General features: G+C 44.3%; 1 protein-coding gene across 15 annotated transcripts in view; it reads right to left on the bottom strand.

Moving 5' to 3' along the window:
* Positions 1-601: 601 nt before the first annotated feature.
* Positions 602-24662, bottom strand: part of LOC124035756 (F-actin-monooxygenase MICAL2-like) — a 52561-nt gene continuing 28500 nt past the window's right edge. The window contains exons 3-22 of one of the 15 annotated variants that reach the window (XM_046349407.1): positions 22722-22929; positions 22104-22220; positions 20128-20229; positions 17917-18072; positions 17657-17757; positions 16839-17096; positions 16615-16730; positions 16241-16367; positions 15964-16060; positions 12652-12799; positions 11669-11868; positions 10032-10126; positions 9749-9820; positions 9495-9632; positions 7122-7229; positions 3465-3642; positions 3072-3148; positions 2889-2976; positions 1243-1303; positions 602-819 (exon numbers count right to left, since the gene is read on the bottom strand). In XM_046349407.1, coding sequence (XP_046205363.1) covers positions 1245-1303; positions 2889-2976; positions 3072-3148; positions 3465-3642; positions 7122-7229; positions 9495-9632; positions 9749-9820; positions 10032-10126; positions 11669-11868; positions 12652-12799; positions 15964-16060; positions 16241-16367; positions 16615-16730; positions 16839-17096; positions 17657-17757; positions 17917-18072; positions 20128-20229; positions 22104-22220; positions 22722-22929 — 2445 coding nt within the window. In that variant the 3' untranslated portion in view covers positions 602-819; positions 1243-1244. Of the gene's footprint in view, positions 2977-3071; positions 3149-3464; positions 3643-3966; positions 4121-4949; positions 5370-7121; positions 7230-8193; positions 8503-8835; positions 8955-9494; positions 9633-9748; positions 9821-10031; positions 10127-11668; positions 11869-12651; positions 12800-15963; positions 16061-16240; positions 16368-16614; positions 16731-16838; positions 17097-17656; positions 17758-17916; positions 18073-20127; positions 20230-22103; positions 22221-22721; positions 22930-24662 lie in introns of those variants that run through there. The other 14 variants (XR_006838797.1, XM_046349406.1, XM_046349404.1 and 11 more) reach the window with 14 other exon arrangements.

Below are 24662 nucleotides of genomic sequence, written 5' to 3'. Positions count from 1 at the left end.
GCTCCAGGGGTGCCGTACTGCTATGACTGACCCTGTAACACAACACATTTCACTCCACCTATACTGTGAACTGTATGTGACAACAAAACATCTTAACCAGGTATGATGAGAGCTGATTTCATGGCTGTTGAATAAGACACAATACACTGATGGTGCACATTTCCTCAGCTGTGAGAACCATGAACCATATCTGGCAGGACTACAGTGGATTGGCTGGGGGAGAGTTGTATGGTTTGACATGTCCCCTGTGACCTCATCACCAAAGAATCCTTTCTGGCTCTCACGGATCCAGAAAGAGCTCCAGGAACCCATCCAGGAACATGTCCGTCTGGCCTGGGGCCTTATCAGCACTGAGACGGGGACAGAGGAACTTAACCCATATATTTTAATTTAGGAGACTAGATATGGTAAGTAGACTAAATATAGGAGACATGCTCTTTAAGAGGAGTTCATGTTTACTTTGAATACTGAGCCTGTATACTATGTGATGCTGAACGGCTTGATTTAAACATGTTACCCCTATTTGTACTATTCTATGTGCCATATCAAACCATGGGGAGAACAACATTGTGATATTATGAAAGAATGACAGTAAACTGGATCAAGATGACAAATAACTCCATTCATTTATTTACATTTGTTGCTTTCGGTCATACATAAAGCAACACAGAATCTCCATGAGCAAAGCAGGCTGCATTAGAAGTCCCATAATTCATTATTCAATGCATTAATTTAAGACAACATCAGTTATGACCCTGTTGGGATATGAATTCCCTTTGTTTGTGTGGGTCAAGAGAAAGTTCTCCTGGGTGACAGCTTCTGGAAGAGAGAAAGAAAGATGGCAAAAGATGGGAGAAAGAGTGGCATGCCTCTACATGACAGAAAGCCGTCTACGCGAGCACACTTGCGTGTTTGTGAAGCTCAGCCTTTCGATAGTAGGAGAATAATAGTTTTTAGATTAGACATTTTTGTGAGAAGAACCGTTTTCAGGAACTGCCTTTGTCTCACAAACACTGCTCTAGTTCAGCCTCCGTTAAGTACATCGGCAAATGGTTGGTATTGCTGGGTGCAGACGAAACAGGAAAATACAATGCTTAAATACTGCTGTCTGTAGCTCAAGCACAGGGGTTAGAAGCATTTTTTATTTGTGTGTTGAAGTGCTGACAGTAACTTGGACTAATCTGACCAGACATTCACTCCTAAACATTATTCACATAACCATGTGACCATGCAGGTGATCACCTTCAGAATGGCATGTCTCCTAACCAATCAGGAGGCTCATCATCAGAAAGTTGAAAACAGACTTCAAGCGAACATGAGAAGAAATTAAAGGAAGGAAATATAGGTTAAAATACAGAGAGAAATCAGAGGAAGGATCAAATCCAGTTAAAATGTATTGAATCTTTGTCATTGTTAGATAGTCAAAGAAAATGCATTGAGAAACCATGAGATTGTGCTACTCAACAACACACAGTAGCACTGTACAGTGTACTGCATGAATTATGTAACTTCTGGTTCAGGAAAGCACATACACACCACAGCATTCAAACATAGCCTGAGTTATCATGCCAGATTCTGTCCTCCTGAACAATTCCTTTCAGCAATATTCATAACATTATGAAAAACATATTTAAGTGAAATAGACTTGTACAAAATAACAAAAATGAAGAAAAACTTCTATTACAAACATACATCGACTCTTTAGAAGATTGTCCCATATTCCACCTCATCATACAGTAAATTTAATTTGGCCTTGTATCTGTTTTACCAACAGGTGGCAGCAATGAGTAAGCATTAAACAGTCCATGAACTGGAGTCGTAAACCAAAGCCCGTGGCCATGAAAGCTCTGGAGGCACTGGGCCATAAAATAAAGCAATACAAGTTATCATAATGTGTAGCGAAAGTACACTACGGTCATGGGGTCATAGGAGATATTACAATAACTTTTAAATGTAAACTTGTGTCAAACAATATTGAAAAAGAAAAAAAGACGAGAAAATCTGGTCAAGCACAGATCCACGTTGGCCCCCGACCCCGACCTGTGAGTTCAGCAGGGTTTAGTAAACGTGCAGCGTCAGCACTAGTCATTATCCAAGCCCTGGATAACCATTAGGCAGCCATAAACTCCCACACCATTCATCAGGCATCAGCCACAGGTAAAGGCAGCTTCCCAAGTTAAAGTGCTTCAAGTCAGTCTTTTCATTTAGATTACTTCTTCTGCGCAAAACCTCAACCACATACCGTAAATGATTTAGACCACCATGAAACCATGTGCAGCACATTACCCCTCATCATAAAGAAAAACATAATGTTCATGAAAAACTACCACACGTATCACAAATCAAGATACTGCGTGGGAAATGTTATTTGTTCTTTGGTTGGTGTAGGACTAGATCTAATGCACTGACAGCTACATATTCTGTGAGAAAATATTAACAAGGTGCATGGTAAAATGGTAACTTGCCGTCATATGACTTGGCACAAATGCAAGATACACTAGTTAATGTTCAGCCAAGCTTCAGACCCTATTGCACGAGGGTTAGGTATAGGGTTGGGATTAGGATTCCCTTCCTGGTGGGCCTCTACATGAGCCTGTGGCCCAGGTGTTCCTCCAGCCACAGCAGTAGGGGCTGGATGGACTGGGAGACAGGCCCGGTTTCAGAGTACATCTGCAGCAGCACCTCCTGGAGCATGAACAGCAGGGGCACTCCCAGGCTCAGCAGCTCATACAGGAAGACATAGTCCTGCACATTGGCCCTAAAGTGGAGGCCCACAGCCTGGGCCGTACCATGCACCCAGCGAGACAGGAGGCGGGGGGAGTCACACACAGCCCGGGTCACACTCAGGGGCCAGCTCAGGCTCTTCCTCAGGCGGGAGCTGAAGGTACCTGGTGACTGGCCCTGCAGGCCTTCTGTTGGGTCACCGTTGGGAGACTGTGTCTCTGATCCCTCCTGAACCCCGGCTCCATTCTGAACCTGAGGGAGAGACCCATTGAGTCACAAAGATGTCCCACAAATGAACATCAAAATGACAATGGCAAGTGGATGATTGAATGATCCAGAACAATTACCAGATGTGAATTGAATGTCCTCCGATGGTTCATTCCATTTTTACGTTGTGTGAAGTGCAGCTTGCAGTACAACTTGCCTAATTGAACATGATCAAAAGAGGATTTAGAAAAATGGGCACATAAACACTTAATTATCTCTACCTGGCACAGCCAGAAGAGGACTGGCCACCCCTCAGAGCCTGGTTCCTCTCTAGGTTTCTTCCTAGGCTCCTGCCTTTCTAGGGAGTTTTTCCTAGCCACCATGCCCCTACAACTGCATTGCTTGCTCTTTGGGGTTTTAGGTTTGGTATCTGAATAGGACTTTGTCACTACTGCTGATTTGATTGATTGATTGGCTGATTGATTGATTGACAGTAAGCGAACATCTAAACCTTAGTGTTGGGAAACACATACCCTGCTCAGAGTCGAAGGCATGGCCTCCCTGGCGTAGGGCGGTGCCACAGGTGTCACAGCGAAAGCATTCCCTGTGGAAATAAAGTCCCTCAGCACTGATCCTCTCCACCACATACACGCGCTTCTGACAGGAGTGACACTTGTCACCAGACCCGGGGAACTCCCTCCGCAAGGAACCCTGGGAAACAGAACAGACAGACACTGCTACAATCGTTGTCAGTACAACAAATGAAGATAATGAGGGAGTGATGCACTTGTGTCACATTCCACAACTTTGACCATAAAAGGCCTTATGGCCGAGTAAAGGCCTTTGGTTCACAAAGCATAATGAGTCATAGAGTCCTGCAAAGAATAATCATCCCAATCCTTATTTTACACAATATCTCTTCATCTGACTCAGAGCCAGGGCCTGGGACATAGTCTATGTTCTTCACCTAGATAAGGGCTGTTGTTCAAGGCTGGTACAGCCTGAGTGGCTGCATGCTCAGTCAGACATGCTTACCGGAGACATAGGCGGAGAGGCTGGGGGTGAACAGGGGGAGGAGGCTTTAGGCCTGTGGTCAGTCTCATAGAGGGTGACCAGCGTCTCAGCCCTGGCTGCTATGGCCAGAGACTCTTTCCCCACCTTCCTCTGACACGCAGAAAAGAGGAAACGACTGGAGGAAGGAAGGATGGATAGATAGATAGATAGATAGATAGATAGATAGATAGATAGATAGATAGATAGATAGATAGATAGATAGATAGATAGATGATTTGACTACTGTGTTCTCTGACTAAGGCCGCTGTTGGGGAAAATAGTCAAGTTCTTTCATCAAAATAAGAGTCTCAGCTCAAAAATATGGCAACGGAAGAGGAGGGAAGAGGTGAGGATTTTCAGGAATGTTTTCTCATTATGGTTAACTAGTGAGCCTGTCTGGATGCTTCAGATTGTACTCTAGACTGACTGCATGGCGCTGACTCAAACTGATCAGAAATCAGGGAGGGGCAGTCTAACTCACAAAGTGCAACACCAGAAAAATATATTCAACCTTAGCATAAGAGGCCCCAGAGTAGCTAAAAAACACCTCACATGCAATACCTTTGTGTCTACATGTGTCCTTTGTAATGTAGAGGGTAGTACAAGTTACTTTAGCAGGCATGTGGCGCTGGGGGCAAAATGCCTGTTTGACATGATTAAAAACAGCTTTGGTTGGAGCATTGCAGTACGTTGTTGTTGGGATACATATGTGGAGCCACTGATGTGACACTGAAACAGCAACACGACTGTGATGTTAATAACTACAACTGTAAGTTACAGGCAAATTAGATTAGAAGTTAAATATCTACTTATAAAATATATATCTTTATCCAGATTACATCATGTTTAAAATCAAACAGACAGCACTTCATTTTGGGTTTCTCTAAGAGGCAGCAGGCTCTGCATATGGAAATGATGTGGCCATAAATAGTGCTATGGTTTGGAGGCACACAAGAGGAACTCACCACATGTGACTCATTCAAGGGATCTCTTTTGCATTCCTTTCATACAGAGCTGCATATCTAGTGCCCCAGATTGACTGGTCTTTGGTTTTCCACGAAGAATGAAGGAATTAGAGGCAACAGAGAATAACATTTTAGTTGAACAGTTCAGTGACAGATAAGGGATAGACGAGTGCATCAAAATAACAGTATAATGTTTGCTCTGACATTAGGGGATATGGGTTTCGTCATGACAGACACATGGTGAGAAATGGATGTGCTTGTTTTCACCTTGAGTTGGAGTGGAATGGATGAGGATGAAGACATGGTTTGAGGGAGTGAGAAGGTAGAAAGGGTGATTTCTGGACAAAGGAGGGAAGTGACTTTAGGACTGGGAGCAGGGAGGATGTGAGGAGAGGGAATGGTCTGTTCGGCAGATGCAGGCTAGGGTGGGAATGGGAAAGTCAACGAGAGGAAGAGATATTATGAGCATCAGATGGAGGTTAAATTAGAGGTTGCATGCTTAGTGGGTTGCGCCTCAAGCCTAAAATGCCTGGTGTTCCATGACACTGCATTCCATTGAAATGGAAACTCAGGAGTGATATAGATAAAACATGTATTTCTTCATGATAAATGTTAAATGATCACAAAGGTTGTAGCATGACACACAGTGATAGGGACACATACAAGACAGTGAGACAGACATGGATGTGGTTATTTTTTTACCTGAGGTTGGGGCAGACAGGATGAGGATGAGGAATAGGGATGAGGAGGTGAGAAGGCAGAAAGGGTGATATCTGGGTAAAGGTATAATGAGGTGACTTTTGGACTGGGGTTAGGGAGGATGGGATCAGACACTGAGGGAATGGCCTGTTTATCAGAATCAGGCCAGGTGAGGAATGGGACAGGCCAGATTTGCAAATGAAGAGAGGGAGAGGATTGTTAAAAGAGAGCTTTGAGTGTTAGTAATTTGATAGAAGTTACAATGAGAACTGGCTTGCACAGGGGGATAGGCTTTAAGCAAAGGTATTCCGTGGCACTATCAAATCATAGTATTAACTAAACCCCAACCTGCTGAGCCTCAACACAACAGCTTACCCTGGTTTCCATTGAGATAGAAACTCATTTAAAGAAGGTGAGCAGTATCTTTTTTGATGATAAAATACCATGGAAATACCTTTTCCTGTAATGGAAATTGCAGTATGATGACTACTCTAGCACTAAACACCTTGCTTGATAACTATCCTGTGAGTAATAAAGCTGCAGCCTCTTCCAGTGAGGCACAGAGAACCCTGTGCTACCTTTCAACAGCGCTGAGCACACCGAGTAAGTGAATTACCAGTGTTGTTCATACATATCATCACAGACAGAGCTGAGAGAGGAGGCTACCTAGTTTTCAGCCTGAGCTCTCTTCTGCAGGTCTGTCTCAGTGGGAATATAAAATCACATAATGGAACAAGAAGAAACGATTTAATGGAATGATTCCTGCATGAACAACGAGTTGCCTGATGTGTTTTCACAGGGCGTTACATTGTTTTTAAAAAGCCTTGTTGAAACCCTTGGCGTAAACAGTAATTTATTGACTGACAGTGAAGGTGATTTAAATTTCAGATGTAGGATCTTAATTTGATCACTATTTTGTTGCTGACAATTTTCCTGCACAGCAGGAAATGCAAACTTATAGCGTATTCAAGGTTTAAAAAGATTTCTAAGGTTTGTAATTTAAAATGTCTGACTTTCTTTGCCCTAACGGAAAATGATACATGTTGAATGATCACAAATGTTTTTGCATGACATACAGTGATACCTACAAAAAACAACATCTACAAAAATTGTCCATTAATTATAAGTCACATAATAATTCAAATTTCCCATTGCTGCAGGATTATTTTCCTGTTTCAATGAATTGGCTCAAATTAAGATCCAACATCTGTATAACAGAACACTGTGTCCTACAATAACCTAAAATCACCTGCGCTAGCTGTGTTCTGTTGCTACAGGCTCTGAGCAGCTAATGAAAACATTGCCATAAAAGTCATGCTTCTTGAGATGATGGATGTTGAATTTCAACATAGGGAGGGTTTATTGAACTCTGTGCAGCAGCAGTGATGCCAAACAAGACTGAGCGTGCAACACAACAAACACACTGAGGGACGGGAGAGGTGAGTGGTCAGAGTTCAGGGATCAGATAGTCACCTGGGACGTAGAGGCCACATCCTCAGAGAACAGTACTCTCAGGTGGACAGCTTTCTCCTTGATACTTTTATTGCGAAACGCTCTAGCATTCTGGGTCTGAGCTTTCTTCTGCAGGACACATACCATGAGACACAGAGACAAAGAACAGGCATCAGCAGGAGAAAGCTGCACCCGCAACACAGTACCACATACTCCCTCCCTGTCTGATGAATGTGTCTGAATAGTAATTATTAACTCCCAAATCAGAGTTATAATGTACGGACAAATAAAAGTATGAAATGTATGCACTCACTATTGCAAATCGCTCTGGATAAGAGCGTCTGCCGAATGACTAAAATGTCAAAGGTAATGATCAAGCAAGATAAGTGGACTTTGGTCCTACTTTCCCACTGAAGGAGCTAGATGGCACATTGTTTACTGGGCGGTGGAGAACAATAGTGTTGCTGTGTGGAGTAGAGTGGCAGTTTTTACAACACTAATTTGACACACCAGCAGAGATGACTCCACTCTTATACATGTGCTCCTGGAACAGCAGACTGAGATCCAGACAGAGACAGACAGACACACAGGACTGGCACAGAACGAGGCCACAAGGGCAGCCCACTGGCTAAACTTGCCAGTCAGCAGCCTCTGTGCCTCTTTGTCTCTGCCAGGGCTATGGGTCTGCTCTTGCTATTGTGGTCAGTGTGGATGATTCGGTGTTGACTTCACCAGCTGACTATGTGCCATACAATGCTAAATGTATAATCAGGATGATTATCTCAACATTCATATCCAGCCTTTTACTAAAAAAAGATATCTTATATGATCACACAGTAGGAGGCAATAACAATAGAAAAAGACAGAGCAGACAAAGAGAAATGGACAGATGGAAAGGAGAGGAGAGGAGAGGAGAGGAGAGGAGAGGAGAGGAGAGGAGAGGAGAGGAGAGGAGAGGAGAGGAGAGGAGAGGAGAGGAGAGGAGAGGAGAGGAGAGGAGAGGAGAGGAGAGGAGAGGAGAGGAGAGGGGAGGAGAGGAGAGGAGAGGAGAATAGGTCACCTTGGTGATCTTTTCCTCCACCTCCTGAAGGCGTTGGAGCATTCTAGACATGGCTAGGACCACTGAGTGGCAGGAGGAAGAGTAGCCAGGGTACTCTATGCTCTCTGGCTTTCGAGGAAGCGTCTGGGGTTGTGTCCGAGTACGTGTCTGATAAGCCTGTCTGACCTTCCTTAGGGTGTGATTTGGGCTGGGTGGGGGTTGGAGCTGGAACTGGGGTTGGGGTTGGTGCTGAGACTGAAGCTGGGCTTGGAGCTGGGGCGAGAGCATGGGTTTGGGAGGAGGCTGTGGTGGTAGCCGAGCGATGCACTTAGCTGCATATTTGGCACAGGTTGCAGACTGAAACTGGAAACACACAGCACATGTGAGCTGCAGTTATATAGCTCTCTGTCAAAAAACAATTGCAGCAAACAGGCCCCAGTAGTTTAACAGCTGGAGAGAATAGAAGGGAGATTTATGCCCCATGCTTTCCTTTATCATGTGAATCTACTTCACTGGGGGTATTTTTCATTTCCAACCCACAGTGAGCATTTAACACTCTCACTCTAGGTAGGTGATGACTGGTTTGTGAGTGAGTGTATACCAAAACTGAGTGACAGTGTGTGTTCTGCAGAGTGAATTAGCGTGGCTATGTGTGTGTATTACAGTATGTTGACCAGGCCTGCTCCAGTCCTCTACCTGTGTCTTGGGGGAGGGTTGGGTGGGGTCTGCTGCCTGAAGTTGGTGAAGCGTGGGGTCTCAGTCATGTCTATGGAGCGTGGCCGAGGGGCCCTCTCAGAACCCCAATCACACTGAGACTGATGGGGTTTGTCAGCCAGAAACAAAGCCAAGGAAAAAGGTTAGTAGAAAGACAGAAAAGGATGAAAAGAGGGAAAGTGAATTGCAAGATAAGTATCTCACCAAACAGTTAAGAACAAATTCTTATTTACAATGACGGCCTACACCGGCCAAACACGGACGACGCTGGGCCAATTGTGCACCACCTAATGGGACTCCCATTTACGGTTGGTTGTGATACAGCCTGGAATCGAACCAGGGTGTCTGTAGTGACGCCTCTAGCACTAAGCGCCTTAGAACTCTGCGCCACTCGGGAGCCCCAGGACTTTATAACCAACTCTTAATCAGAAAACGAACAGTACACAACCAAGCATGGCTCTTTCCCTTGGAACACAAATGATCACCTCTGTCCTATAGCACACTGTGGTATGAGGCATCTGAGAACAAACATACCAGGTACTATACCATACTATAGCACTGTATAAGCTATGGAGGACACTGTCTAACACTGACAGCGTCCTGAGGATGGGGAATGGGGGACATATCTTGGCGGTTCTGACCTGTCTCCGGAGGGTGAAGCTGGGGTTGCTCTCCTCAAACTTGGACAGGAGCTGGCTGGCCATGGAGCGGACCTTGTTCTCCTTAACCCCCCTCTCCTCACCCACACAGGACGCACTCTGACTGGAGAAGTTGGTTGCCTGTCATGAGAAATAGTGACTTGAGTTATCAGGGCCAAAATAAATGGTATTTTGCCGTATTTGACTCGTGCACTTAGAATGTCCTTACGAAATTGTAGTTTGATGGTAATAACTACCTCTTCCAAATAACTGCAGACTTTTCGTCTCCTTTTGTACGTTGGGTCAGTATCTTCTAGCTTCTTCTCATCCTGAAAGAAAACAACCAAGCCATGACTAAATATTTCAGACTGCACTCAAAGATAAAAATATTCAACATGAAAGTGAACTATAAAAATAGAGCCCATCTCAAAAGTCCACTTATTCAAATGAAATGACTTTTGAAATGATAACACAGGGAGGCTCTCAAGTTGCAGTAGTGATCAAGGCAGACAGGCACCTTTGAGAGAGGAGTGTGATTACCTTTGGTACCCTTTTTCTTGGTACCAGAACTTTGTTCATACTTCTGTCTGCCTTGGAAGGATAGTCTTCACTGTTTTCGTCGGCCCCTCTAGAATCTGCAATGAAACACGAGTACATTGAAAGGTATGATATTTTCCACAGAGCTCAGCCATGAATGCCAAATAAAAGCAATGGCCAATGTGTTTTTACATTACGTCTAAAAGAAAGCTAATATTACTGTGCCGGAAAAGAACCGGACGGGGCGCAAGACCATCTGTTTTCATGAGAAATGCCACCTAATAAACAAAGGGCTTTTCCCTGGAAACCAATACTGAAAACACTTCACTACAGATCATAAGAATGTATACAATTATTGCTAAATAGCACATCATCATTCCGTGGGCAACCAGCTTTGCTGTGGATAGAGGCATATCATGTGACCTCTTAGAGACCATAAAGCTAGTACAACTGTGGCAATAATATGCTCTCTTCACCTTAGGCATCTCAGACCAGAAAATATCTGAAGTAAGGTGTAGTGTTCTCTCTCCAGGCATCCTAGACCCATACAATATCTGTAAGGTAGCCTGTACTGTGCTGGGCAGATGTGCATTCCTCTCATGCCAGACACCATGACTGATAGGGTTGTGCAACGCAGACCTCCTTTAAAAGGAAGCCAGATGAAATCTCATACCCTCTTTTACACCAGCTCTCTAGAAAGACATAACTTATCTGAAAGAGAGCAGGGGTCAGCCCAGAAAAAAGGGATGAAATAGATTACAGACAGAGACAGCTTGATATGTAAAAAAAAAAAAATGTCCCTGGTGAAAACAATACATTGAGAGGCTGGGCTTTTAATACAGTGGACACAGTGGAAGGGCCAGTGACAGTGACGATGTGTTCAAGCATCAAGTTTCAGGTTGTTTATTAGTAGTATGATCAGGATACACACGGCATACACTGTTTCAACGAAATGCTTACTGCAGGTTTCTTCTGGAAAATGCAACAACAATAAGAAAGAATAAAAAAGGACAATACAAACATCAAGTAAATGGCTCAGTAGAATAGAATAAGTATAATACAGGAAGGCACAATTTATAGTTCAATATTTACACACGTTATGGGGAATGGGGGACTGGGGGGCTAGAATTTAAATTGTGCAGTATTTAGCAATAATAGCAAGAATCTGGTGGCAGCCGTAGCATGAATGTGTGTGAGTGGATGTATCTACGGGGGTGCCAGTGCAGAGCAGTAGGACTACATCCACCCTGTCTGCTCCTCAAGTGTTCAGAGCCAAACGCATCTGCTGCATTTAAAAATAACTCTGACATGGGAAGGAGACTTTTAGAAAAGGCCTAATGATATAAAGGGCTGCTACTTCAATCAGACTACATAGAAAACTATGGGATATGTGTGTGTGTGTGCATATCTGTGTGTGTGTGTGTGTGTACCTGTGTGTGTGTGTGTGTGTGTGTGTGTGTGTGTGTGTGTGTGTGTGTGTGTGTGTGTGTGTGTGTGTGTGTGTGTGTGTGTGTGTGTGTGTGTGTGTGTGTGTGTGTGTGTGTGTGTGTGTGTGGGTGTGTGCGGGAGTGAGATCTGAAATCTGGGGCTTCAGGACACACGTGTCTGCGGGGGGATGGGGTGAGGGGTGTGAGGCGTACCTGAGACGGGCAGGGGGGTGCCGCGGAACAGCTCGTAGAACTTGGAGAGGTAGGTGACCATTCCAGTCTTGTCTGGTTCCTGACCAGCAGCCATCTCCTTTCCGGTGGCGAAGGGCCGGATGCCAAACTCCCGCTCAGCCAGGTCACATGCCAGCTGGAGGTTGTTAGCCGAATCCTCCTCATTCAGCGAATCAAACTCTCTGAGGGAAACCGATTGAAATGATATCACGCGATGTTGTTGTAATGTTGTGTGGGTAACTAGGTGAAGACTAAGCTGGCGTCAACATAGAAGTTATGAAACAGTTCTAGTCTAGCAGTGTAGCCCTCACTTCACCACAAAGATGACGTCAGAAATAACAAACTGCCCTACATACTGAGTGTAACATGTAATACATAGTTATGCTTTCCAAACTCCCTTTTACATACTATAGGGTTTCTCTAAAAGCGGTTGTGTCTTCTGTGTGATCTTTTTCGTCACACCTATCAGTAACAGAGAGAGTGAGAGAACAGCCATCAGGAAAAAGGCTCTTCGATGAAGGTCAAATTTCATTCGCACCCACCACTTACATTTACTCTCACACAAAGACGGGCTGTGAGGGAGGGACAGGGTCTTGTGTGTAGAGAGTACACCAGGACATACATTGACATACTTAGATGCCTGGTATACTTTACATTAGACACTCACAGAAGGAGACAATATTACAACGTGGGTGTAAGATGTTTTGCTATTACTGGTGTCTTGATGTAAATGTTAGCCTAATGAGGAAATTCCCCATTACACAATAGAGACATTTTATAAGGAGCCAGTCTATCGACTTACAATGACGAAGTGCTTACATGCCAGGGTGTGACAAGAAGAAATCTCACACATGGTTTATGTGGAGAAAAGTGTGAGTGCTGAGCTCATTTACAGTTACTGTAAAGTACATGAGGCCAGTCTTACTGTGGTATTTTACAGGCTAGTTGTGTGTTGCAGTACGTACATGAGGTGGGATCTGAACCGGTGGATGAGGGCACAGAGAGCCAGGCCGCTCTGCCACGAGGTGGTCAGGTCTGTCACGCTCACGTTCCTGTAGCCCTCAGTCTGTTTCTGACACCACGTCAGCAGCCTGCCCGGCCTGATCTCCGACTCTACACACACAGACAGGAACAAGGTGTCCAGTAGGGAGAAAATGGCATGAAAGAGGGAGGCACTACCTAAGCTGGTCCAATAAGAACAACATAGATGTTTGTTTTCCATTGCCCTATTTTACATTTGTGTGACTGTCCTTGTCTATCAGTGTATCCGTGTTTTGTCACTTGTCATGTGTTGTGTTTTTGTGGACACCAGGAAGAGTAGCTGATGCTTCTGCGAAAGCTAATGGGGATCCAAATAAATAAAATACTAAACACAACCCAGCTAACAGCCACCCACCCACTCACCTGGCAACACAACCACAGAGCTAACAGGAAGTGAGATCATAGATGTGGGACAGTGACAACAGGTGAAGTGAATGAGAGGTAAGACTGATAAGAGGTAAGTTAGAATAGGGGCTGAAGTATGCATATGACTCTGTTAGGACATGTTGAACCTGTCATTGTGTAATAGGACCAATGGTTGTGTAACATGATGTTTAGCGCATTATGTAGAGGCCAGGGTGTGCTTAAAGAGATATAGTATACATGGAGACAAAAATGATGGAGACAAAATGGAGACAAAAATCCCATCAGTTTATAATGAGGTCAGTTCTCCTTGAATAACTGCTAGAAACTTTCCAGTATTAATGTTTAACATGAGCCATGTGGCCAAAAATATCTTGAAACGTAACCAGCTAGACTTTGTTAGGTCTGGTATCTGAGAACCTCCTGAAGATATCATTGATACGTTTAACTACTAGTGTACCAAGTCATGTTTTTCCTTTTCACAATACACAGAACCACAGCTTCGGCCTCCAAAAAAATGATCAATGTCGGGGGGTGGGGGTTGTACCCTATATGACCCTGTCCACAGTCAAGTGGCTCCCACTTCACCAAAACTCTGCTCTCACCATGGATCATTGAAAAACAAACCTCAGAAGGTGACTTATTTCCTAAGCAGAGATTCATGCGGTCCTCAGTCTGACACTCCTGTTAGTGAGAGAAAAGGTCTGCCTCACCTTAAAGACTGCTGTGGGCCTCTGTCTCAGAACACTCCCAGAGCACAGGGAATGGTTAGAGAACGCAATAGAACTAGAATGGAATGGCTTATCTTCTCCTAACTTTGGGAAAATAGCCACTGAATGGATGAGTACTGCAGATATTTTAGCCCCTGAAACCGAAGGGACTCATCCGTCATCCTCAAGTGAGTTACTTGAACCAGTTGAATAGACATCACAGCATGTTCTGTAGGTTGGAGTCATGCACTGGATCAGAGGTACAGTTGAAGTCGGAAGTTTACATACACTTAGGTTGGAGTCATTAAAACTCGTTTTTCAACCACTCCACATATTTCTTGTTAACAAATTATAGTTTTGGCAAGTCGGTTAGGACATCTACTTTGTGCATCACACAAGTAACTTTTCCAACAATTGTTTACAAAATTCAAAAGGCACTCGCACATCTGAGCAATCTAATTGAACAAGATGAAGGAAAAGGGAAACCGCACACTGCTCTCGATATTTAATAAGCTTACGTATCGGCCTAACGGCCTTCGTCAGAGCTTTAACAATTGTTTACAGACAGATTATTTCACTTAGAATTCACAGTATCACAATTCCAGTCGGTCAGAAGTTTACATACACTAAGTTGACTGTGTCTTTAAACAGCTTGGAAAATTTCAGAAAATTATGTCATGGTTTAAGCTTCTGATAGGCCAATTGACATAATTTGAGTCAATTGGAGGTGTACCTATGGATGTATTTCAAGGCCTACCTTCAAACTCAGTGCCTCTTTGATTGACATCATGGGAAAATCAAAAGAAATCAGCCAAGACCTCAGAAAATAAATTGTAGACCTCCACAAGTCTGGTTCATCCTTGGGAGCAATTTCCAAATGTCTGAAGGTACCACGTTCATCTGTACAAACAATAGTACGCAAGTATAAACACCATGGGACCATGCAGCCGTCAAACCACTAAGGAAGGGTTCTGTCTCCTAGAGATGAACGTACTTTGGTGCGAAAAGTGCAAATCAATCCCAGAACAGCAGCAAAGGACCTTGTGAAGATGCTGGAGGAAACAGGTACAAAAGTTTCTATACCCACAATAAAATGTGTTCTATATCGACATAACCTGAAAGGTCGCTCAGCAAGGAAGAAGCCACTGCTCCAAAATCACCATAAAAAAGCCAGACTACGATTTGCAACTGCACATGGGGAAAAAGATCGTACTTTAAGGAGAAATGTTCTCTGGTTTGATGAAACAAAAATACAACTGTTTGGCCACTATCGTTATGTTTGGAGGAAAAAGGGGGAAGCTTGCAAGCCAAAGAACACCATCCCAACCGTGAAGCATGGTGGTGGCAGCATCATGTCGTGGGGGTGCTTTGCTGCAGGAGGGACTGGTGCGCTTCAAAAATGATGGCATCATGAGGATGGAAAATTATGTATATATATTGAAGCAACATCTCAAGACATCGGTCAGGAAGTTAAAGCTTGGTCGCAAATGGGTCTTCCAAATGGACAATGACCCCAAGCATACTTCCAAAGTTGTGGAAAAATGGCTTAAGGACAACAAAGTCAAGGTATTGGAGTGGCCATCACAAAGCCCTGACCTCAATCCCATAGAAAATTTGTGGGCAGAACTGAAAAAGCGTGTGCGAGCAAGGATCCTACAAACCTGACTCAGTTACACCAGCTCTGTCAGGAGGAATGGGCCAAAATTCACCCAACTTATTGTGGGAAGCTTGTGGAAGGCTACCCAAAATGTTTGACCCAAGTTAAACACTTTAAAGGCAATGCTACCAAATACTAATTGGGTGTATGTAAACTTCTGACCCACTGGGAATGTTATGAAAGAAATAAAAGCTGAAATAAATCACTCTCTCTACTATTATTCTGACATTTCACATTCTTAAAATTAGGTGGTGATCCTAAGTGACCTAAGACAGGGAATTTTTACTCGGATTAAATCTCAAGAATTGTGAAAAACTGAATTTAAATGTATTTGGCTAAGGTATTTGGCTAAGGTATTTGGCTAAGGTATTTGGCTAAGGTACTTGGCTATGTATTTGGTTAAGGTAAACTTCCGACTTCAACTGTAAGTCCATACTAGACACACTGTACTAAATCCTCCCAACTCCAGTCTCTCTGGCCTCTCCTGTATCGTGTGTGTGGCTCACCTCGTCTGGCCAGGTTCACAGGGCGACGTATTGTACCATTACGCTCCAGAGAGCACGACTTCACTGGCAGCTCTCCATTGATGTACAGGTGACGCACCTGGAAGAAATAACAAAGAGACACAGCTGAGATTTAGGCAGAAGAAGAGATAAGAGATAAGAAGACAAGCACAGTCCATCCCATCCTTCTTGTGTTAATGTTAAGGGTGAATCTGTTATTGGTGACAGAAAAAGTGAATACTGCAGTAAACAATGTGATCCTTGAGAATGTCTTTCGTACCTGGTTTTGCCTGACACAGGTGGAGATGAGGTTGGGATACCGAGTCCCCGGGTCAATGGTGTACTGCTCAAAGTTTTTGGCAATGTTTTCAGTGGTTGTCTGCGGCAGAATTCTGTAAAGACTCTCCCTGGAGAAATGCATATATTTAGTGTGTGTGTGTGTGTGTGTGTGTGTGTGTGTGTGTGTGTGTGTGTGTGTGTGTGTGTGTGTGTGTGTGTGTGTGTGTGTGTGTGTGTGTGTGTGTGTGTGTGTGTGTGTGTGTGTGTGTGTGTGTGTGTGTGTGTGTGTGTGTGTGTGTGTGTGTGTGTGTGTGTGTGTGTGTGTGTGTGTGTGTGTGTGTGTGTGTGTGTACAGTATGTGTGCTGACCACTGACCTCTCAGCTAGCACCTCCAGAGGGGTCATGCCCTCAGCCCACCTTTTCACCATCCAGGCCGAGTCAAAAGCAGCCAGGAAGCCTCTCGCACACCCTGTACCCATGGGCCAGAACGGCTGCACACACAGACACATAACAGTACATTTTGCTGAACATGCACATGTAGTTTTTATCATCCAACCATTTTAAAGCATGATTAAACACTGTTTTCACAGCCTCCTCACCTCTAACAAGCTGTCCCCAACCAGTGCCACCAGTAGCTGGTGTCCGAAGCATTCTCTGACTAGCGCTGCGTTCTCCGAAGCATACATGCTGGTGAAGTCAAACATGGCCACGTCCGGCTGGCCACAGGCATTTATGGCAAAGTCTAGCGTGGGAAGCTGGTAGTTGGTGCCAAAGTCAGCAGCTTCACGGGCGTAACCCAGCAGAGCTTCCTGGTTCACATTCGTACTGCTCAGCAGCATCTCTGTGTCTATGTAGTCCTACGAGACAAAGTCAGGGGAATTGTATTTATGAGAGACCATGACCAAAAGGTCAAAGAGGTTAAATGAGATGCAACATACCCCAGGTGTAACAACAGTTATTCACCTTGTATATTAGAGGACCATTAAAGATGGATGCTCTTTAAATTGTACTGGGACGCCAGTCTCAAAGTTCCACATTGTCTTTATGAATGAATTCATGGGATGACCCATGCAGAACCCTGGCAATTGAAGTGAGAGTGAGCGCTGAGAGGGAGTCATAAGCCAGTGAAATATGTGCTCCTTCAGGGATGTTTATAACACTTAGCTTTCATGGATGTCATTGTGGTGCCCGTCCGGCTCATAGGCTGTTCAACTGGCAGACCACCAAGGATGAGATTCCTCCGACCCGGCATCCTCCTCTATTAACTCCTCACCTCTCCTTCTCTCTCCGCCTCTCTCTCTGTCTTTCTCTTCCTCTCTCTCACACACATCTGAATACAACACCCTCAGACAGCAAGAAAAATCGTCCCGCGTCTGAATCTAGTTGATGATCCCTGATCTAAACAATGTTTGCTCACATGAATGATGACCCCCTTGTCCAGTAGGCTCTGCTTCTTTGCTGTCATGACAAAGTAGTGTGTGTTGTCCTTGTAGTACACAATGTTCTCCAGGTCAATACCTGCAACAAATGACAGACACAGACAGGAAGGTTAAACCCCCCCATGATAATGACAGGGTTGAAGATTGCTGTTGTTTGACAATGTGTGAATTTAAGTGCATTCTAGGGGCAGTCTGCTCCTCTGGCTGACTCATTGGCTGTGGGGGATCTCAGGCCCACCTGTCTCCTCTTTGAGGTCCAGGAAGAACTTCTGGTTAAAGATGAAGGCCACACCGCTGATCTCCTCCACCTTGGCCTCGGCAGTGGTGTTCCCGTTGACAAAGTTGGCCGTGATGGCGATAGCCAGCTTACCACGGAACTCCTTCCTCTTGAACCCTGAGAGTGAGAGAAAGAAAGAGGGAGAGAGAGAGAGAGTGAGAGAGAGAGAAAGAGAGACAGGGATGGGATGTTACTATTCTCTGGCCAGGCCTGCAGAGGCATACTAATCCAGAGGAAATCTAGCACTGAGCTGTAATCACAGGCCAGTTATTTTAGGATCAGAGATCTTGTTACCGAGGTGATACTGTTTATACCAGGGGAGCGAAAGCCTCAGCGGGAGAGTTGGGTCAGTACTAAAATGTTCTGATCTAATAAATGTGTTTTCCAGGTTGAATAACTTTATCAACTTCAGGTGGAGTAGAGTGCAGCCACTCCATACATGAACTGGATTACTGTAAGAGAAGGTGCAGTCTCGTTTTTTTCACGTGAGATTTTACAATATATATTATTATTGGCTGCGATTGCATACACTTCTGCTATTTAGGATATCAACCACAATAGAACAGAATCAGTTCCTCTTCAGATAGAAACATTGGGGAATTTCTTCTTGCATTAAAGAGTTTATTGCCATCCTCTCACTGATGCTGAAACATTATTTTTGTTAATGGAGACATTTTAGAGGCTCATTTAACATGAACTTTCTGTGCCCATTCCAAGGCAAAACATAACTGCAGACAAGCCTTAAAATAGACTGAAGCATGGGCTCAGACTTTTAATGCCAGACTGCTATTCACTTGGGTTCCTGTTGCTGATATTCTCACAGTTATGGTTTCATAAAAAGCTGCCTGACTTTTTAAATGACATGCAAAACCTTGCCTTTGTGAAAGAGAATATGGTGATATCATTTTTAAACGTCTCTTGGTGGTGTCAAAGCTCCACCAAAGCTCCTTAAAGCCTGGGAAAGCCAACCAACCACAGCCAATACCCGAGATACTGTATATCTCCCACAGGTCACATGTTAGTATGCTTATAACTGTCCTGGGGAAGAGGAGGGTTCTGCACCAAAGCCCTTCAGTGAAAGAAGATACATCCTCATTACCTGTGACTCAGGAAAGAAAGGAGGATGAATGTTCTAATGTGTTCGGCCTCTCTTCCTCCTACAAAATAATGTGCTTCTGAGAGATGCTTTTCTAGGAGGAGGTAGCATTTTAATATGAGCCAGAAATGTTCCATTACGGTCACTGCTATTTCACTGGGACATTTCCCCTCCTCACCTCACTCTTTCCAATGCAGCTGTGTTCCTCTCAGACGATTAGCTGGGTACAGAACAGATTGTGGTATATTTAACCCCCCTCTCAGACAGAGCTTGCATGGTAGTTCAAAAGTAGAAGGACTTCTAAAAAGAAAGTTTTCCCCAGGCTTTTCGTCATCAGACGATGACCTAAACACCTCTTTGTTTGGAGACAGAAAATGCCCTTTTTAGGAATAAGCATCTGATGTGGATTGGTGAGGGGATGACAGGCATCTGTGAGGGAGAGTCCAACATGCATGCATCAACTGTTGAACAGCATCCAGATGACGACACACACAGGGCCCAAGATCTTTTTTATTAAGGTACAGAGAGATGGTGATTTCATGTGTAACCTTGCCCTTTGAAGGAGAGATTAATGACATCACAAAGGGTATCGTTTTACAGAGTTACATTTTATGGCTTCCTAATTTTCGTGGATAAGACTATGCCTTTTTAAATTGATGCTTTTTGCAGCCAAAAGCCGCAGCCAACAACAATTGTATGTTTCTTAGTTACAGTTGTTAGGCTGTTATCCAGACAAAATAATGATATGAGAAAGGTGTCCTGGATATTATTTGAAATAAGCCACTGTCAACAAAGCTACATAAACATACTTTTCAATCTAGAAATTGTGTTTGAAGGCGCTTCAGATAAAATCCAACTGCATTTTTAACTTGGAGCTAAATTTAGCTTAGGAGCAAGTAGTGTTTAGTAAACATATTGAGCATCTCAGAGAGAGCCATTCCACGGATGTAATCACATCATATCATATACAGTACCATATCACCATATCATGTGTCTGGGGTCAGATCATTAATGGTATGTAGATATACTCTGCATGGATACAACCCGTCACCCTCCCATGCCTCCAGAGTTCTCACCTTCCAGGGTATTTCTCCTCCCATCAGCCCCCACCACCACGTCAAAGTCAATATTAGCCACAGGGTGATCGGCAGGCCTGATCTCAGCTCTCCAGCCAGGCCCTGAAACACAGACAGAGGAGAGGAGGGAGAGCGGGAAGGGAGGAGAGGAGGCAGAGAAGGTCAGTACAGTTCACAGGGACACACACCTCAAACAAACACACTTATCAGTATACAAGCGGGTAGAGTTCAACCCAGATAGAGAGAATGAGAGGACGTGGGCTAGAGAAACAGACAAAACATTTACTTGGTTGCTCTTTCGGCCTTTTATTTCTGGGGAACAATATTTATGATGCCTATCAACACCAGTGGGGAAAAGGGTTTGCTAATCCTGACAGCTCTCAACCAAGAAGGTGACACAGAGGCCACACACATTGTGCCATTTAGCTCAGCAGACTATACCGTGCTGTAATTATATAAGATGTTGATTAATGTCAGTCTCACTTGTACTGTGTAATTGACACCAGAGCGCTAGCTAGCTGCAGTATATAATTCAATATAGTACAGCGTTTTAGCACGTAGTGGATCAAATGTGGTGAATAATGTCAGCCACAGAGGCAGTGTGAGACCCCAGCAGCGTTGGGTTGGCTGTCGATCCGCTGTGTAATATCACCATGTCAAAAATGCATTCCATCATGTCAAGGACACCGAGCACCCTGTGACAGCAAAAGTAGGGGGACCATTCTGTATCCAAATTTAGTAAAGACTTGTTTATATCCGTTGGTTGACGTTGCTGTCGAGGAGGCCACATGGGATAACTAATGACTTCTAGTCCAGAAGTCCAATCAACAAAGCTCTGTAGGAGAGAGGGGGGTCAAGTGTAGAGGTATTTCAGATAGCCAGCCTTTCAGCTCGGCCTCACATCACCACACACCATTCACATCTTGAAGCAGCTAGTACTGTTAAAAGAACTTGGTCGAGGGGGCACGGTTGTAATTACACTGGCTAATCAGCTCTTAATTCACTTCCACAGACGTAATTTGGCTCTGCTGCTCCTTAAACAAAGCCACTAGGTCTGCTCTGCTCACTGATATTACTGTGTGCTCTGCTCAGCAGCAGCCATAAAATAACATTAGCATCTGGGGAGGTTGCTAACCATTAGCAGCTGAATAGGAATGGTGAAGGAATGATTATGACTTTTAAACATTTGATTTCCATGGCAATGCAAATATCAAATAAAGGGTGATCAGTGCTGCTGTATACTGCTGGTTGCCAAGGAGATTCACTTTTGAATGGGGGAGGCAGAACTAGTCTAACAGGTACTAGTTATGGACTGCAGTAACTCCCTGTAGCTCAAGGTACAGTGATGTAAAGCAGCAGAATGCTATGGTGTGGGAGAGAATATACTGTGTTGGGATTCTCTGGGCAGCCACGTACAGATGTAGGATCTTAATTTGATCAACCTGTTTCAGGAGAACTTTCCTGCAATGCATGAAATGTTAAACTTGTATCAACTTGTAGAGGTTTTTCAAAAGGATTCTAAAGTTTGTAATTTCCACTTCGAAATTTCAGACTGAATTTTCCCTTAAGAAAAATGTATCAACCTCTAAAGAAATTTTCATTAATTATAATCCACATAATAATTCTCATTTCCTGTTGCTGCAGGATTAATTTCCTGCTGTAGCAAACTGGATCAAATTAAAATCCTACATCTGTAAAAGTCTTACTGACTGTTGCAAAGCTCATGTTAAGGTGCACTGTTGATGTTCTCCAAATGCATTGCATAAAGCCCTTCAACCCCAACTAGCCTGTCTGATATTGAAAGTCTGGTCCCAAATGCTGTAACCTAGCCCTTGCTTGAACCCTGAACTACATCCAAAAGACCTGGAAGGGTGAGCAGAAAGGAGCAGGGATGATGGGTACTAGGCCAATGTTGATGGATTTCAATGGACATATAGCTACTGAAAGTGACGGCTTGTAAGTGGACTGTCACTCACCGTCATTCTCCTGGTTCTCTGGAGGTTCCAGCAGCTTGACAAACTCCACATTGACGTGGAACTCCACAGCTGCGAGCAGGGCGATCTTCAGCAGCATGAGCTGGAGCTGACGAATACCTGGCAAACAAAGACAAGAATCAGGGGGTCTAAGAACCATGCAAGAAACTCAGCTGGATTTTCTGGCTTATCTAATACAGTACCTAGTACATGCACACTGCACAGGCATCCATGCATTTACACATTATACACACACTTGACAGCTGTAGAAAGATTTGCTTTTAACAGCAGCAGTTGGCAGCTCTATTTTGTATCGCTGTAGCTAAGAGCAGGTGGAAGGTTCACCTTCCATGGCTCACAACCTTGACATTATGCAACGGAAGGTATTGGCAGCATCAAGGCTACCAGACAAAAAAATAGCTTTGGAGGGGAATAGGATACAATAGCATAATCATAAGCTAAGAACATGAATCCAACAATATCGATAAGCAAAATATTACGTTGCAAAAGTAAGTACATGTCGGGCTATGGGAATTGGCTGTTATTAATAACAACTGTTATGGCTGTAAGGGCGGAAAGGTTTCCTGGTGAGATGTTTACTCCACATGTAAAGGTGCTTACTGATGTGATCTATGGCTCCAGCACAGAATTTGCCATAGAACTTCTTAGCCCCGAGGCCCTTGAGGTCGTGGATGGTGTAGGGCCACAGGTGCAGCACGTTGTTCCTGGAGAAGGTGTCCCTCTTCTCAATCACCACCACCTTGGCCCCCAGCAGAGCCAGCTCGATTGCCGTCCGCAAGCCACATGGGCCTCCCCCGATGATAAGGCACTGCAGGGACAAGAATGACAGAGGGACACCATTATCATTATGAGTGCAAATAAATAGGACTCAAAATTGTATTTCAGTCACATTTCTGTTACACAAAATGCAATACATGTCATGATGTCGGTTCCTCTCCTTGTCCGGGCAGCGCTCGGCGCTCGGTGCCCCCGGTCTTCTAGCCATCATCGATCCACTTTTCATTTTCCTTTTGTTTTGTTTTGTCTTCCCACTCACCTGGTCTCAATTCCCTCCTTACATGTTGTGTATTTAACCCTCTGTTCCCCCCATGTCTTTGTGCGTAATTGTTTATTGTAAGTGCATGTGCACGTTTTCTATGGTGCGTGATGGGTTTTGTACCCATTTGTATGTTGTTCTGGTTTCCGGTGGTTTTATGAATACAACTGCTCCGTTGATTACCCAGTTTACGCACTCCCTTACAATAACCATATGCCTGCCAAAGAGATCATATACTGTATACGTGCCTTATCACCATAATACATAATACTTACTGAAAATAGAATCATTGTTTGAACATGTAGACATACTCAATAGCAGATGAGACATGAGGGGATGAGTTGATGAGTGTTTACTGTATATTGCCAAGTAAACAGACAGAGTGTCTAGGGTGGATGTTTATGGTGACAGTATGTTGTGTGTTACTCTGACCCAGGGCTGGGAGAGTATGTGTCATTACCTCAACCGTAGATCCTTATTACAGCCTAGTCATATCAAAGACATGATTCATGCATCTGCCTCACTCAAATATGCATGAAGTCAGTTATTTGGGGTTAAAGGATCCTTCTGAGAATGTGTGGTGAGAACATGACTTCATCCAGCCTCCTAGAAAGGATGAGAAGGGACTTTTTGGGGGCGTTAGTTCTTCTGAGGAATCATCTCACTGTCCAACCACTCCTGAGTCAGACAGTAGCCCCTGCTGTGCCCAACGAGTCGGGCTGCTTCCTGTTTCCTTAACCTTATAACCAATCAGAGCCTCTCTCAACCAGGCTCAGCTAACTCAGCCCACTGTGACCTTTTCATTTCAGATACCTTATTTCCTCCCCAGCCCAGTCAACCCACACACCTGACCTCTAAATCCCCAGCAGTATATTTGAACAGCAGGACTCACTTCCTGTCACTCTGTGTTTCTGCCTGAAGGGCCACAGGAACTCCCATGTGTCACTCCGATCAGTATTGTGACACGGTCGTGTTTCATCCCCAGCCTCGGGGGCCTTATCATGTTTGTATACTGTGGCTCTGTGCTGAATGGGGTATACTCTCTCTCTTTTTCTCTAGCTCTCTATCCTTCTCACTCTCTCGTTCTCCCACTCGCTCTCCTTCACTTTCTCTCCCCCCTCTATTCCCGCCCCCCTCTCTCTCTCCCGCTCTGTCCCAGGGTGCTGTTTACAGAGCTAAACGTGGCAGCTGCCCAGATCACACCATAAATAGTACCGCTGCTCCCAGCAATAAAAATATGATTGAGTTTTAGTCATTCTGTTTTCTCATTCTGCGTGTGTGAGTCTGCTGCAGGGTGTCATCAGGAGGCGAAGGAGAACATAACATTAGCAGCCTAGGGGTAAGAGTATGAGGTATTCAATACTCATCAGGTATACTAGTCAAACCCAGGTGTCTGGACAGGCCTGGCCCAGTTGTTTTCATCACGAGGAGTGATTGAAGTAAATGGGCTCTTTAACCATTGTCAGGAGAATAAGACAGTCACTGAGACGTGCCAGGTGTGTTAA

The sequence above is a fragment of the Oncorhynchus gorbuscha genome, linkage group LG05 (assembly GCF_021184085.1).
Source record: "Oncorhynchus gorbuscha isolate QuinsamMale2020 ecotype Even-year linkage group LG05, OgorEven_v1.0, whole genome shotgun sequence".
In the NCBI taxonomy this organism is placed as follows: Eukaryota; Metazoa; Chordata; class Actinopteri; order Salmoniformes; family Salmonidae; genus Oncorhynchus; species Oncorhynchus gorbuscha.
The sequence above is the reverse complement of the archived record's forward strand: the minus strand, read 5'-3'. Positions and strand labels throughout refer to the sequence as shown.